Below are 14,303 nucleotides of genomic sequence, written 5' to 3' on the forward strand. Positions count from 1 at the left end.
TGATAAAGACATTAACCATTAACCTATCGATCACACTTGTGAACTTCTGCAGAGTGAATGCTGCTTCAAACTAAAGAGATTCATTAAATTCAGATATAAATCCACAACTACACAAGATCACAAGACTGAGGGATTTAATTCATGATGGAGGTTCTACTTTCTATGTTGTCTGTTTCAAGCTTGAATGAATGTGTTTCATTTGGTGAAAAAATAATTTAGCGATTTAAAGATTTGATTTGAAACACACTGTGACAATCACAAAGCTTTATTGTCATTGCACAAAATAGAGCATTGAAATTTGCTGTGCAGCAACTAAAAAACAAACATACAGTACATACACACATCTGTCCTAATTCATAAATAATAAATTAAAGTAAAAAAGATAAACCAGCATAATAAGAGCATCATATCAAGAGCCTCCTAATATGCAATGTAAAACATATTGAAAACACAACTGCAGATTTAAGTCTTAATTAAGTATAGTATTAAGGACTCATCTATAGACCAATATTACAAACTGAGTTTTTCTTCTTGCTATCGTTTTTCAAACTAGTCATGCCTTCTGAAACCTCTGATTCTAAATCTGTGCATCAAGTATTTGCAGCTGTTGCAACGGGTAACACACTTTAAAAACATAACTTCATATTTTGAGATGCTTCATAGAAAGAGGAACAAAAATGAAGAAGGGTTTTCAAGTATTTCTCTCAAATCGGTGTGTACAACATCAGTACATGAGTAATAAGGACTGAGCTGAAATTCATCACATTTAAAATCACGCCCAAGATGAAAACGATAATAATGACATTTAAATGCATTTGTATGGAACAATGTCATTCTTATGTCATTCAAAATAAATGTGCAGCAGCTGATTTCAGTGAAGTGCACATGAGCCACAAGAGGAGAGATCTTAAAGTCTCTGCTATTAATATTATTAGTGGCTCAGAAAGAAGGACGGCAAGTGGACAGGCCCGGAAGAGCCTTGGACCCTGTGTGAAGGTGAAGCGGCCCGTCACCACGTGAGCCACAAACAATGGCAGCCTTTAAAAAAAAGTGCACGACGACCGCCACTGTCCAACATAGGCCAGGATCCAAATTTAACTGTTCCTGACCTTTTTCACTTTGAAGCAGCTGATGAATTGTGCAGTTCCACGACAAACCCTGCTCGTCTCACCAGTCTCCATTGTCTGATACCGAGCAACAAAACACTGGCAGCAGACAATGGAGGGTCACCGCAGAGGGCCTGAAATAATCATAACAATGACAGCTCCCATATTTATAGTTGCAAAGAGACTCTCGACCACAGAGTGTTTTGTCATTAACAGGAAGAGCTGCTCCCCATGATACAGTTCTCTTTAGTGGGTAAGTCAGAGTAGCAGGTTTCATTGTTTTCTCCAGCAAGGCTGCGAACCGCCACAAAAAACTGGTTATGAAACTCATTTAGCTGATAGTCGAGGTTGAAATTTGAAAAAGTAAAGTTCAGATTAGATCAGAATGAGCATTGGTGGCCAGACAGAGAGCGCTGGGTCATCTCACATCTGGACGGCTCTTCCTGAGTGAAGCTCAGAAAGCAGGCCACCAAAAACGGCACCATTACACAGACACACAAAAAGGGAAACATGACGAGCGTTGATGTTTCATCCAGGGTGATGACAGGAGCCGAGGGTCGAGGCGCGTGGGTCAATTTCCCAGAAAGACAAAACGAAAGGACCTTGGTGCAACATTTGATAAGATGGGGGAAGTCACTTGATTGTTTGCTATTAGGTTCAACAGGATGTGCTTTAGATTTGCGAGCAGCGGGCTGCTGATAAAAACTCACTTGAGCAAACACTGAGAAACAAGGTGTGAAAGTTTGGCTCATGTTCATCACACCGGAACTATCACCTCTGAGAATGATGGTTTGTGTTACTGCACATGCCATCTCTCACTCTCAGAGGACGAATCAGTGGAAGTGGAGATTAAACAGAATAAAAGTTTCATCTCCACTTTGACCTCACAGCGTTCCACACTAATTCATCCAAAGAGATATTTCTTCCTTGACCCATTTATAGCCATTGAGATACAACAGACACGACTTCACATCCTTCCTGCAAGAGGAAGCCCGTTCATCTGCTAGTTTGCCTCGATCGTTTCTGAGCTGTGACCTCTTTATATACAGTCTATGGGTGTGACGCTTGAAACAGTTTAGTCAGGAGTTTTCCCCCCCCCTCCCCGACCCTTGACCCAGAAGTTACGCGAACAGCTGCACAATTTGATCCACATTAACAACCCTGAAAGAAATCACAAGACAGCTCATTCATTCAGACATTCATACAAACACAAAAAGAGAAAAACATGCGAGAGCAATACATGCAACACGAGATACAATTAGATAAATATTAAAACCTCAAATTAAATGATCTCTTCACTCGAATGACAGAAGGTTGAATAAAATATTACTCTTTGGCGTGTGGATAGGATCTTCCAGAGTGATGTTTTTCAAATTAAACAGAGGATATTGATGAGGTTTTCCTCCTGGGCTATGATTCTTATAGTGTTGCTGGCTATGTTAACTTTTTTGTTGGTTGTGCTATTTATTAATGTAATCAGTGTAATAATTAAAAGACACAAGGGCAAAAACCAAGACAGACTAATAGAAAAATATCTAAATGTATACTGTATAGAGTATATTTTGTTATTCTTACCACCCCTGCACATCAGCTGTGCATGTTGGCTGTCACTTACATGCACCGGGTGATTCACTCTAGGACAAAAAGTATTAAAGAATATATTATATATAATATATATTATTATATATTACATTCACGCCAGACTCAAAACCATGACTAAAACAAGTTTCTTAGAAATCTGTCCAGTTTTTGTGTAATCTTGCTTTTCAAACCAATCAATAAAAACCAGCCAACCAGCTGTCACCTACTTGCACAGGGTTATTCATTCAAAGCTCAAATAAATTCACATTTCAACATCAGCCCACAAATAGAACTGAGCAGGTTTTCATACTGGTGCCAATATAATAAAAGAATATGAAAACTAACCTAAGATTCTGATCGTGTTTTTGATTCAACTTGTATATTTTGAACAGGTTTTAATACCTAAGCCTCTGCACATTGACGCTTTAAGCTGCAGTGCCATGCACTTAAAAAAAATCCCCCAGACTCCCCAGTGTCCATCAGCTGCCTGAGCTGTAAAGCAGCAGTCGAGCCCGTCATGGACACTGATGGCAGACCCTCCTATCTGCAGGGCACACAAGACGACGATGTAGCTCAGCGACGCTACACAACTTTATCTGTATCTTCCCTGAACTTGAACATGGAGGTTCAAGGGGAAACACTATAATATACAATAATAATAATACATTTTAAAAAGCAGGATAGTCCTGAAGAGGGGGGGGGGGGGGGGATTCAGTGCAGCCTGAAGATAAGGGTCGAGCTGCAGCAATGAGCTTCCTCAATACAAGACATCATGGGAAAGATACAGTATCTATCAAGCTTCTCGCTCAACGGGGGCATCCTGTCAGCCAATGGGAGGCCGCTCACAGTGGAGGGAACTTGAGCAGCGGGTTAATCCAGCGGTGGCCTGACCCTTGGTGAATCAGCACCACTGTGGTTTTAATGACTCAAGGGTTTGTAGTATCTATATCCTTTTCAATCCCAAATTGTCATGGAGGAGGTTAAGGCTTTGGTCTCACTGTTGTCACATGTGGTAAAACTATTGTCTGCTCTTTTTTCACACTGTCAGGATCTGAGTCTGACAGGCTCTGCTCGCTCCATCACATTAAATAACTTTGCGCTCCTCGGTGTTCTCTTTAATTCACATGTAATTAGGTTGAGCACTCAGATTTATTGACATGTTGCATTTTCTATGTGAACCTGGATGCAGCTTTTCTCAATGCGCCTCACGCCACCCAGTGGTCAAAGACTCACACTGCTGCCATTTCTCTGCGCCCGCACAACTATGGTCAGAACAACTTGGAGTGGAACTCAGAGAGCACATCCCATGTCCAGCCACAAACCACATTTAAATTCACTGGATCCAGACTTTTATTTGGAACTGCACCAAAGTCCCCTTAGAATCAAGATTCATTATTTATTTTGATAAGTCCATGAAAATGTAAAATGAAATTGCAATAATAAAGAAAGTGAAAAAATAAAAAACCTGATCTGGATCCGCACCAAAATTTGATGAGTTCTTCTACGTAAATCTGTTGACTGGTTTTTGCATAATTCTGCAAACAAACAAACAAACTGAAACAGCTGAAAAGACAACGTGGTTCCCACCCAACGAGCCAAACAGGAGCCTCCAGACGGACTCAATCCACCGGGAATGTTTTCACTGGTAACTTGAACAAGTAGACGGGCAGATGTTCAAATCAAACGACAGACAGGACACAGACACGTCTCAAGGATTTTTATGTAAAAGAAACAGTGAGAGGAAGTTGCACAATATTAAATTAAAAGGTTTATATATCTTTTAAAGGGATCAAGAACATAAAAACTGCACATTGCTTGAAACATACAAACAAACCGAAAAAGCATAGTGTCTCTGTTACTGCTTGAGCTTTAGTGGATTTCTGTAAACTTAAAAAATTTAACCTGGATAATAACCTTTGTATGCATTAATAATGTGCTGTGATTGTGTGAGCTGAGGAAGCAGCGAGGCTTTAGTGCTCTGAAAACATTCTTTCAACTTCATCTATCCAGTTACACGGAGATTCTTCCTCAAAGTCTCTGTAGAGGAAGCACAGTACAATACATTTCAACACTGTTTTAATACAAGAGGTCACATGAATAAATGATAATAAATACAAACTCAGCACATTCTGTTCCTTAACTACAGATCCGACACATATCAGATGTTCCTACAGCACTAACAATAGCATGGGTTTTAATGTGAATCATCATCGGATGTTCCATTTAGTTTCAGAGCTCATATTCTCTTCATGCAAAACTAGAGCTACTCACATCCTCTTTCTTTCTTTCTTTAAATGTACTTTGTATATATATTCTCTCTTGTTCTTACTTTACATTCTCTGACAATGCTCTTGTTGCATTCCTGAGACTTGAAAACAAAAACAGAAGAAAGGGCAGAACCGAGGTTACTTACGTGTCCTCGTCATCAGAGCGCGGCTCCAGTCGCTCCTCGTCCAGGACCACTTCCAGCTCAGGACCGTCAGTGTCGTCACCCTGCGGCTCAGAGAGAGGTCCCATCAGCAGGTTGTCATCTGTAATTGAAGAAAACACCACAGACGTTTATTTATTGTGTATCGTTGTGGCAATAGACGACACCACCGGGGTCTCACCATAACAGCCAGAGACCAACCAGTTGCTTTACAGCATCTTTTATTCTTTAAACAGAGCTAACATAAACTCAACAAAACTCAAGTTAAACTTGCCAGCTATTCAGCTGGCGTCCCAGCTCTGCAGCTCAGCTCAGTCTCTGTCTCTCTCATGAGTCTCGTTTGTCCTTGTGTGAATGCAGGGAGAGTTGATTGGCCAACTAGTCTCATCTGTGCCAATCCCCTCCCCCTGGTTCACCTGGAGGTGCTAACTGAGCCTCCTCAATCATCTCCTGCACTCACAAAAAAATAAATATAATTACCAAGTATGTTACGGTATAACTTTGTTTGATTGTTTGCAGGATTGCACAAAAAACACTAAACCGATTTTGTTGACCAAAGGTAAAATGCAGGAACTTTGTGTGCAGATCCAGGAATTTCACGTCAATTTATGGCTCTTGATAAAAAAAGATAAACAAATCCGGCACAATAAGGGAACTAATCTTTACAAGTGTGTGCAATTTGGTGCAGATCCCCCCAAAAATGGATCTGGTGAATTTAAGGGAGTCTCATAAGCGGACTGGAGGAGATATCTGCTCTCTGAGTCACCTTATAATTTAAATGACTCTTTAAGAAGTTCAACAAAGACATCCTCTAATTTCTTGTGCTCCGCAGCAATTGTTCTTATTTTAAAATAACGTGGAATGGATGTGGTTACTTCAACAGACCTCCTCTGTTAATTAAAAAAGTGCTGAAGGCTCTGCTCAGCTCGGCCTTCTCCAACACTTTCAGGAGCCTTTCAGGAGGATCCTTCTCCCACTGTCTCCTCTTCCTGGTGTCCTCTGCAACATCGAAGGAAAAAAGAAGAGAATAATGTCATATATTATGAGAATAAAGAAAAAACGAGGAAATGAGCAGCAAGGAGAACTCACAATACAAATATGTAAAATTACAACTTCTCAGTCTCAGTTTTTTTCCGTTTAAGTGGCCAATATCCTGTCGTAGTATTTCATTCTTCAAACTTATTTAACTTTTTTTGAACATTTCAGCGATTGAAAATGTCGACGCTCTGATTTTACCTCCATGAGCGGATCCTCCGAGGGTCTGGCTGGTCGATGCCATGCTGTCCGATGAGACGAGGCTGGCGTTGGCCAACACCTGCAGCACGGTGTCTGACGGCTCAGTCGCCCACTGCTTTCGATGGCTGGGCCTTGTGCTTCCACCGCGTTTCTCTGAGATCTCAACGCCTGAGGGTGAAGTGTTATTTAGGATATTATTGCTTATTTTCTCACATGGTAGATCACGCCCAAGGTAACACACACATCATACAGTTGATCTCCCACAATCCTTCATTTCATGTTGACTTTGACGTGGACCCTACCTTCACATGTTGACGTTCTCATTAAACTTTTCTCGCCCAGAAGATGAGCCACCTTCTTCCCCTCCTCTCTGTTCCATCCACCCGACCGCCTCCTCTGCTCCTCCGCCTCCATCACCTGTAAAACATCCACAGCAGTAAATCTAACGCGCAACACAAGCACCGCGGCCATCTGAACCAACAGCAACGTGTCAGAGGTCAGATTCCACCTAGGGTCACCACAGCTTGGGGGAAGTGTAATTGAAATTCTCCCTTTGACACCACGTCCTGATAATATATCTTTGTGATGAACGGGCAGCGATAAAGTCACGTCAGAGTGACTGTCGCTGTGCAGGAAGCTCAAACTGTGTTTTTTTTCCCTTTTTACCTGGGAGGGGAAATGTGAGCGCAGGAGTTTGGAGACCCGGTGAGAGGTCAGGATGGTGTGCAGGGACGGCCGGTCTTTTGGGTTGGTCTTGAACATGTGCTTGACCAAATACTGCAGCTCGTAGGGCAGGTGCTTGGGGAGGGGAGGGTACGTGCCCCGGCACACCTTCAAAATCAGACTCTTCCAGCTGGAGGCCTGGAACTGGACAACAACAGAGAGGGTGTGAGGAACATCTGAGCCACGAAAAATACACAGAAGGTAATCTGACTCAGCTGAAGATACCGGCCCTCCATCTTTCCACAACATGTACCTCGCTGTGCCGTAAGATTGCGAGCAAGTATTTCATACAACGATTCATTAGCAGTATTTGGAGAGAGGCCCAGAGTCAAACAGAGGGAGCAGGGAGGAGGAGGAGGAGGAGGAGTACCGGGTGTCGCAGGGTGCAGAGCTCGTAGAGAACACAGCCCAGAGACCACACATCACTGCAGAACACATAAACACAAGAGAGGGTTATTCATTCACAGCAGACATTCGTCATGTGCTGGCAAAGAGAAACAGGAGCGGCTGACCCACACACAAGTTGCACATTCACTGCTGAGCCACAGCTGTTTTCAAAATGCCTCATCGTTGGTGCATCGATCAACACTAAGACATCCAACAATCTCTGAACAGAGGTGCCAAGTTTGATCTGACTTTGGCTGTTCACAGGTTGATTTCTGGATCAGTAAGATGAAGTGTTTTCTATTGCTTTATATATTTCAATTAAAAGTTTTCTTTCCAAATCTGAAACTGTTTTTAAATTATATGAATAGAAATAATTTATCGTGCAGCTTGAACATGACTCGAAGAAAGCTGACATTTGAAAGAAAAAAAGGAGGATGACAGGTTGTGGGAATTGTGTGAATTCAGAGGGGTTGAGTTTTTCTTCTGTGTTTCCCTTATTATGACAAGTTTGGGAAATCTGTTCAAAATTCAAAAATGTTCTGGTGCACCGATGACGACAGAATAAAATGGTTGTTTGATTTGAATGCGTGTGTGTGTGTGTGTGTGCACGGTAAGTCAGTAAAGACAGAACCAACAAATATATCATATAATGTGCAAGCCTATAAGGAAACTGTGGACAAACATCACAGGTTTTCATACATATTCTATTTTCACATTCTGCGAAATGAATAGAAATAAACATAGATTTAACGCTTCCTGTTGCAATGGCCCGACGTCCACACATGGACACTGATCAATACCTTTTAAGGTTTTATTTAATTCTCATTTAATTCTGTGAAAAAACACTACAGCTCAGACAGACGCAGCACCATACCTCTTATTGTTGTATGGCTTATTGTCCCAGATTTCAGGAGCCACATAATACGGGGTCCCAACGTAAGTATGAGCGTAAGCCTTCGAGCTTCAACACAGAAAATAAACAGTGAAGGTTAAAGTGCAACAGCAAGCAAATCAAAAAAGTACTTTCATTCAAAATGGCAAAACTATAAACTGCTGCCACTCTGGTTCTCTCCCCTACCTGTTCAGAATACACGCCGAGCCAAAGTCCCCGAGCTTGATTGTCCCATTATCTGTCAGGAAAATGTTCTGGGTGAGGAAATGACAAGCAGCGATTTAACATAAAAATCCGAACGAGGGCAGCCGAGCGTGGCGAAATGATGACATTATGCAGAAATGCGAGATAATGTAGCGATCGCATCTCGATCAGCAGTTTTATCATTGTTCATTTCACTCCACAGCGCTCACGCTGATTAGATTCTATCAGCACGCAACCAACCAATAAACAAAGTTATTGACTTCAGATTCAGACAGCAAATATGAGCAAAGTCTGATCCCTCTCATGAGTCCGTAATGCATGCTCCAAGTATGAAAACAAATGTTTTATGCATAGGCTGGAATCTACAATACACAGTAATTAGAATGTCTAGAGGATGATGTACCTTGGATTTCAGATCTCTGTGCAAAACCCGTTTATCGTGGATATGCTTTGCACCAGCACACATTTGAGCAAACCACCTCAAGATCTGGAAAGTAAAAAGTTAAAATTGTTAAATAAAGATATTAAATTGTGAGAATGGTTGAATGAAGTCGAGGCCTTACATCATCAAGACAGAACTGCATAGTTTTCTGCAGCCGGATCCTCTGGAGCAGGTCTCCTCCGCTGCAGAACTCCATCACAATGGACAGGAGGTCATCAGCTGCAATAAAACAACAACCACATTGTTTATTCTGCAATCAGAATGATAATGACTGTGTGTCACGAATGTCTTGTAAAGGGTGTTAAAGGGTTACGTGTGTGATTACCCTCGAAGGCCTCCCTGAAGGCCACAATGTTTGGATGTTTCATTCTGGACAGCAACACGGCTTCTCGCCTTGAGTTCTCCATTTTAGACCGGTTCTATAAGAATGCAAATACAAGTTTGAATGCATTTCCAATTATGCAATACAAGCAGCCTCCATGTTTGCAGGCAGGCAGGAATTGGGTTACCGGGAACAGTTATTTCCACATCCGAATCCCAGAATATGGAATGTCTGGATTCAAATATGATCTGTAATGTGTTAGCGTGTAGAGCATATATGGTTTCTCCATATATGTGGAGATGGAGGAACAACTGTTTATCATTTTATTATTACATCCACAGTTGTTTTCACTGTCTGGTTGTTTGTTTGTTTGATTGTAAGCAAGATAATGCAAAAACTACAGGAAGGATCATTTTTAACATTACCACTGAATGCCCAGGGGATGATTTGTGGATCTTGATGAGGATACAGGACTGATAATTGGGTGTGTGTAATTTGTTGCAGCTTGATTGTATTTATTAGGCCTTGAGGTATGTGCTCTACTCAGTGCCTTCTAATTGTGGTAATTATTACTTTCCCAGAAATACTTATAAACTTTATCTATGGGGCACTTTTCTTAACAAGGTTACAAAGTGCTTGACAACTTGAGGTAAAGCAAAAAAAAAAGTGGCTACTTGAGTCTGTTTCATTTCCTGTCGCATCACACGGGTCAATGTATAAGTAGAGGTTCATTTGAACAGCACTTTTCAAAACTAAAGTCACAACGTGTTTCACAATAAAAGCACGAGCAGGATATTGAAAGCTACCGGAAGTTATCACACAGAAATGGCAAATATAAAAGGAACAGTATGGTACAGCCTACAGCACATCCGTGATTCCACATACCTTGGACAGCTGGATTTCTTTCAGCACATAATTCTCCTGAGTGTTTTTGCAACAGACTAACAAAGCCCGGCCGAAAGATCCCTCACCGATCACCCTCAGGACTGAATATGTCTCCATGGAGCGTTCTTACAAAAACTACCAAAGAACGACCACAATCGGAGACATCATCTGAGGCATCTCGCCAGTGGAGGCGCCATTTCACTTCCAGAACGTGTTGTTTCAGTCTGAAGTGTCCGCGACTGTTTGAAAAGAAGGACCAACGCGCCACAAACAGAGAATCCACCTGTCCTCGTGCTGTTTTGTTTGCCCGCCACTTCCTTATTGTCGTGTGACGTAAGAGACAGCCCGTCTTTACTGCGCAGCGTCACCGCTAGATGGCAGTAGATCACAACGTCTAAACACTAACCCCATGACGGAAGTTTCCAAACACTGTGACAATAACGTGTCCTGTCAATCAGATTGTCTCATATCAGAGTCATTCTGTGTTGAAATACATTCCTCTGTTATGTGATGCACGTGTTTTAAATCCCTTATACACTGTTATCATGTCAATCATACTGCAGGATCTGTTCATAATCAGACTGATGCTAAATATTTAAATATTTAATATGACAATATAGCCGAATATAGCCGAAAAATATACATATATATAGTATAGATAGGAAGTATGTAAAGGCATTACATCGACGGTCGGCAAGAGCCCGGATAGCTCAGTCGGTAGAGCATCAGACTTTTAATCTGAGGGTCCAGGGTTCAAGTCCCTGTTCGGGCGCATACTTTTTGTCTTCATTTTAAACTGTTGCGAAGTTATTTCCCCTTCTGATTGAGCCTTTTAAAACTGTGACACAAACATTTTTATACAATATAATCCTTTGTTTGAACCAAAACTAAAAGTACAGATTCTTAGGTTAAGTTATATTGAGAATTTTCATAGGCAGTCATTAGCCTATTGAATGTTTTTGTCACATTAAGCTACTTGTACATCACAGCCAAACATGTTTACATAATTCTATACAAACTTCCAATCATTACATTACATTATTTTAAATAAAAAGCAAGAAAAGTTTTACATGACTGTAACAAGATTGCTGTCATAGAAACAGACAAGAATGTTCACATTATTTCACATTATAAAAACTAATTCCAAGAGTCTGCTTATACATTTTTATCACAAAGCAGTGAGTGGGAACTGCTGCCTGATAGGAGCAAGAAAAATGCATTGAAAAAATGTATTACACGCATTTGTATACGGTCAGCACAAATGTAAAGGGTATGTGATTTATAGTTATGGAGCTGAAACCTGAGCACACGCCGTTATGCACCTTTAATTGTCAACAGAATTCCCAGAACATCTTGCGCCGCATAAACCAAGTGCTCCACAGCCAAATGAATTCGGGTCCAAATGTCTAATATTTGCCCCATTACCTCTCGATTCCGCTCCCTGACAGGGTTCTGGTTGCACCTATCAGCAAGTTGTCTTCCTCAGGAGGAAAATAAAAGCCGTAATGAGGTAAATATTGGGCATCGGTGCAACAGTTTTTCTGCAGCTCCTGGATTATGCTACTCAAGCTGTTTGGGGAGATGGGGTGCTACAGAAAAATATATCTTCGTTAACGTAGTCAGGGAAGATGCTTCGCACAAACGTCTGCTGAGCTCCTGCTGACAAACGGACTTTAGAATAAGAAGAATAAAGATAAGGCAACAATTAGCTGTTTGCTTTCCATTACAAACTTAAAAAACAATTTGGAGGTAAATAAGAAAGTGGGAAAAATCTACAACCTCCTGGTGGATTTCATGAAGTAAAATAATAGGCACAAATAAAAGCATCAGCACACCTGGCAAATGCTGTTTATACCCCAATCAGGAAATGCTCTGTTTCAAATATTTTTATAAGACCATTTCATCTTAGAGAAAGTGTATGTCAGACTATATACCGATCAGCTTCAAAGTAACTCATCTGGGGATACTCTCCAAAGTACTCCCACCAAGTTTTGTGAAAATCTATCCGTGCATTTTTTCAGTTATTTGAGACATACGCACTCTGATGGGGTGAAAGCAACACTCTGCAGAGGGTAATGATTGTATTTCAGAAAAGAAATGTGAAAACATTTTCTTAATGATAAGATCTTGACTGAGCTGCACAGGCCTGATTCTCACTCCTCAATATTCAAGGGTGACATAATCTGCAGCGGAAACAAGTTCTGTGTTTTGAAAATCCCATCATGTTTTTTGTCCAAATGACTCCACCCTTCAGTGAAGTCTAACAAGACAGTGTTTATGGCTAAAGTACAACAGTGTCAGGCTGACAGTTCTGCTCTGCTCTAAAGTGAACACTTCTCACACGGCCAACCTGCTAATCATTAATCACCGGTTATTAAAGATGGACACCGAAGCACCAAAGCTGAACGAGTGTGTGAATATGTGTGAGAGACAAAGAAATGAAAAGAGCTTTTACCACAAAGTTGAGAATATTAAATGTGTGAAGTGATTGCAGTGATGAGGTGATTGTGCTGCTGTGCTGCATTTAAAATGTACGTTATTGAATCAGTTACACGCTGTGACACATCTTTTCTAGTTTGTGCTGCTTTAAAAATTACATACGACAGAAAGGAAGCAGCCGTGGGGCAATAAAAATCCAGACTGAGTGACAATAAGAGCCTCCGGTGTGGAGGTTCCTCAGTCCTCAGACCTGCCTCATTTATTGATATCTGTGTGAACGTGCGTCAGTTTAAAAATGCCGTCACCACTTCTATATAATACAACCAGAGCTGCAGTCATGCTCTTGAAAGAGACAACAAAAGTTTGGTTCATTCACATGGCAGCCCGATCACTCTCAAATGACAAGTTCTGGACCGAAAAACAGAGTCGAGTGCCAGAAAAGGCAGTGAAACTCTGCATGAATGACCGTCTGCAATGTCAAAATTGATTCAGAGAAATCTGCCAGTGTCATTAAATCAGTCATTTTGAAGCTTCATTTGAATTTTCATGTTTGGGTCTATCAGTGAAATATATCTCTTGTAAAATTAAAAAGAAATCCTTGACCTTTGCCCATTTCATTTCTTATAGACACAAGGGGATGGTTGGAAATCCACAGTCTGATTTAAAACTTAAGTCTAGACAGCCATTGAAAACCTGATATGATATTTAATTGTAAAATGTGATGAAATAATATGCAGGTCTGCTACAATAAACCACAACAATATCTCGTTAACAAACAGAATTAAGACGGCAGCGTTAAATCTTCAAATGTTTGCCCTGCGAGAAATTAGATAATGAAAATAGAAAACTGTGAAAAACCAGAATTTGCTCTCAGTTTGATTTAATAATAGTTATAATAAAAAAAGCTTTTAGAGGCATCATTAAAGTTGTTGCATCACTCTAAACTTCTGAATCACTGCCCACATCTTTAAAATCTTCTTGATTCAGATAATAACAGAGGTAATCACCGGGTGCTTTCCACACACAGCAAGTCTAGACTGTCTGTTCTGCATTTAACGAAAAAACCTCAGGTAGAAACGTTGAACAGAGGAAAGACAATAAAACAAAGTGCAGGACCCATATATAGACGCATAATAATAATAATTGAGTCTATTTAATAATAATAATTACACCAATAATAGTAATTGCAACAGCAGGTACAAGGACCTGCAGCTTAAGCGCTGCACTGACCTATAGGCAGGAACATTTCAAGGGAATTTGGGGGCCCTAGATGAAGAGGGGTCTACCAAACTACCCCCCTCCCCAATGCACAGGAAACATATGATACCAACCACGTCATTCTAATCTTCAAATGATTCATTTAGTGTCAAAATGATAAACAGAGTGCCTACACATAAATAATAGTAAAGTAGTAAATCCGTCCCAGACTCTTCAAACACACATCAAGACGTTCTAGTCTTCAACCAAAGTTTCTAAAGTAATGAAGCATTTTGCAGAAGGTTTGTGTCCTGGGGCCTCGTTGGGGGGGTTTCTGACCATGTTGTCTTTGTTGATCATAGAATTTGAGGGGGGTTCTCACAAAATCGTTGTTGCTGTGGACTAAACCTAATCAGCTGTTCTTGGGGGTAGCCTCTCAGCTCGGGGCCATGCACAGACCA

The 14,303-nt window shown here is 40.9% G+C and overlaps 1 protein-coding gene and 1 non-coding gene across 2 annotated transcripts; one reads left to right on the forward strand and one right to left on the reverse strand.

The window, feature by feature from the left end:
• Positions 1-4,389: 4,389 nt before the first annotated feature.
• nek3 (NIMA related kinase 3) lies at positions 4,390-10,536 on the reverse strand. The gene is made up of 13 exons (XM_020088124.2): positions 10,207-10,536; positions 9,325-9,418; positions 9,121-9,218; positions 8,961-9,044; positions 8,540-8,607; positions 8,336-8,422; positions 7,445-7,499; positions 7,018-7,218; positions 6,654-6,768; positions 6,352-6,519; positions 6,001-6,114; positions 5,101-5,218; positions 4,390-4,724 (listed from the first exon to the last, which is right to left on the reverse strand). The coding sequence occupies exons 1-13, from the start codon at positions 10,321-10,323 to the stop codon at positions 4,658-4,660; spliced, it is 1,386 nt and encodes a 461-aa protein (XP_019943683.2). The 5' UTR covers positions 10,324-10,536; the 3' UTR covers positions 4,390-4,657.
• A 369-nt stretch (positions 10,537-10,905) lies between these two features.
• On the forward strand, positions 10,906-10,978 carry trnak-uuu (transfer RNA lysine (anticodon UUU)). Its single transcript has one exon. It is a non-coding gene; the product is annotated as a tRNA-Lys (tRNA).
• Positions 10,979-14,303: the final 3,325 nt, after the last annotated feature.

The sequence above is a fragment of the Paralichthys olivaceus genome, chromosome 11 (assembly GCF_024713975.1).
Source record: "Paralichthys olivaceus isolate ysfri-2021 chromosome 11, ASM2471397v2, whole genome shotgun sequence".
Classification (NCBI taxonomy): Eukaryota; Metazoa; Chordata; class Actinopteri; order Pleuronectiformes; family Paralichthyidae; genus Paralichthys; species Paralichthys olivaceus.

What these genes read in the sequence shown, in the direction of transcription:
- nek3 (XM_020088124.2), bottom strand. Translation starts at nt 10,323, where the DNA reads ATGGAGACATATTCAGTCCTGAGGGTGATCGGTGAGGGATCTTTCGGC. An exon ending in CTTCAGGGAGGCCTTCGAGG is followed by an intron (nt 9,219 to 9,324) that starts GTAATCACACAC and finishes GTTTTATTGCAG; the next exon opens with CTGATGACCTCCTGTCCATT. An exon ending in GAGAACGTCAACATGTGAAG is followed by an intron (nt 6,520 to 6,653) that starts GTAGGGTCCACG and finishes CTTCACCCTCAG; the next exon opens with GCGTTGAGATCTCAGAGAAA.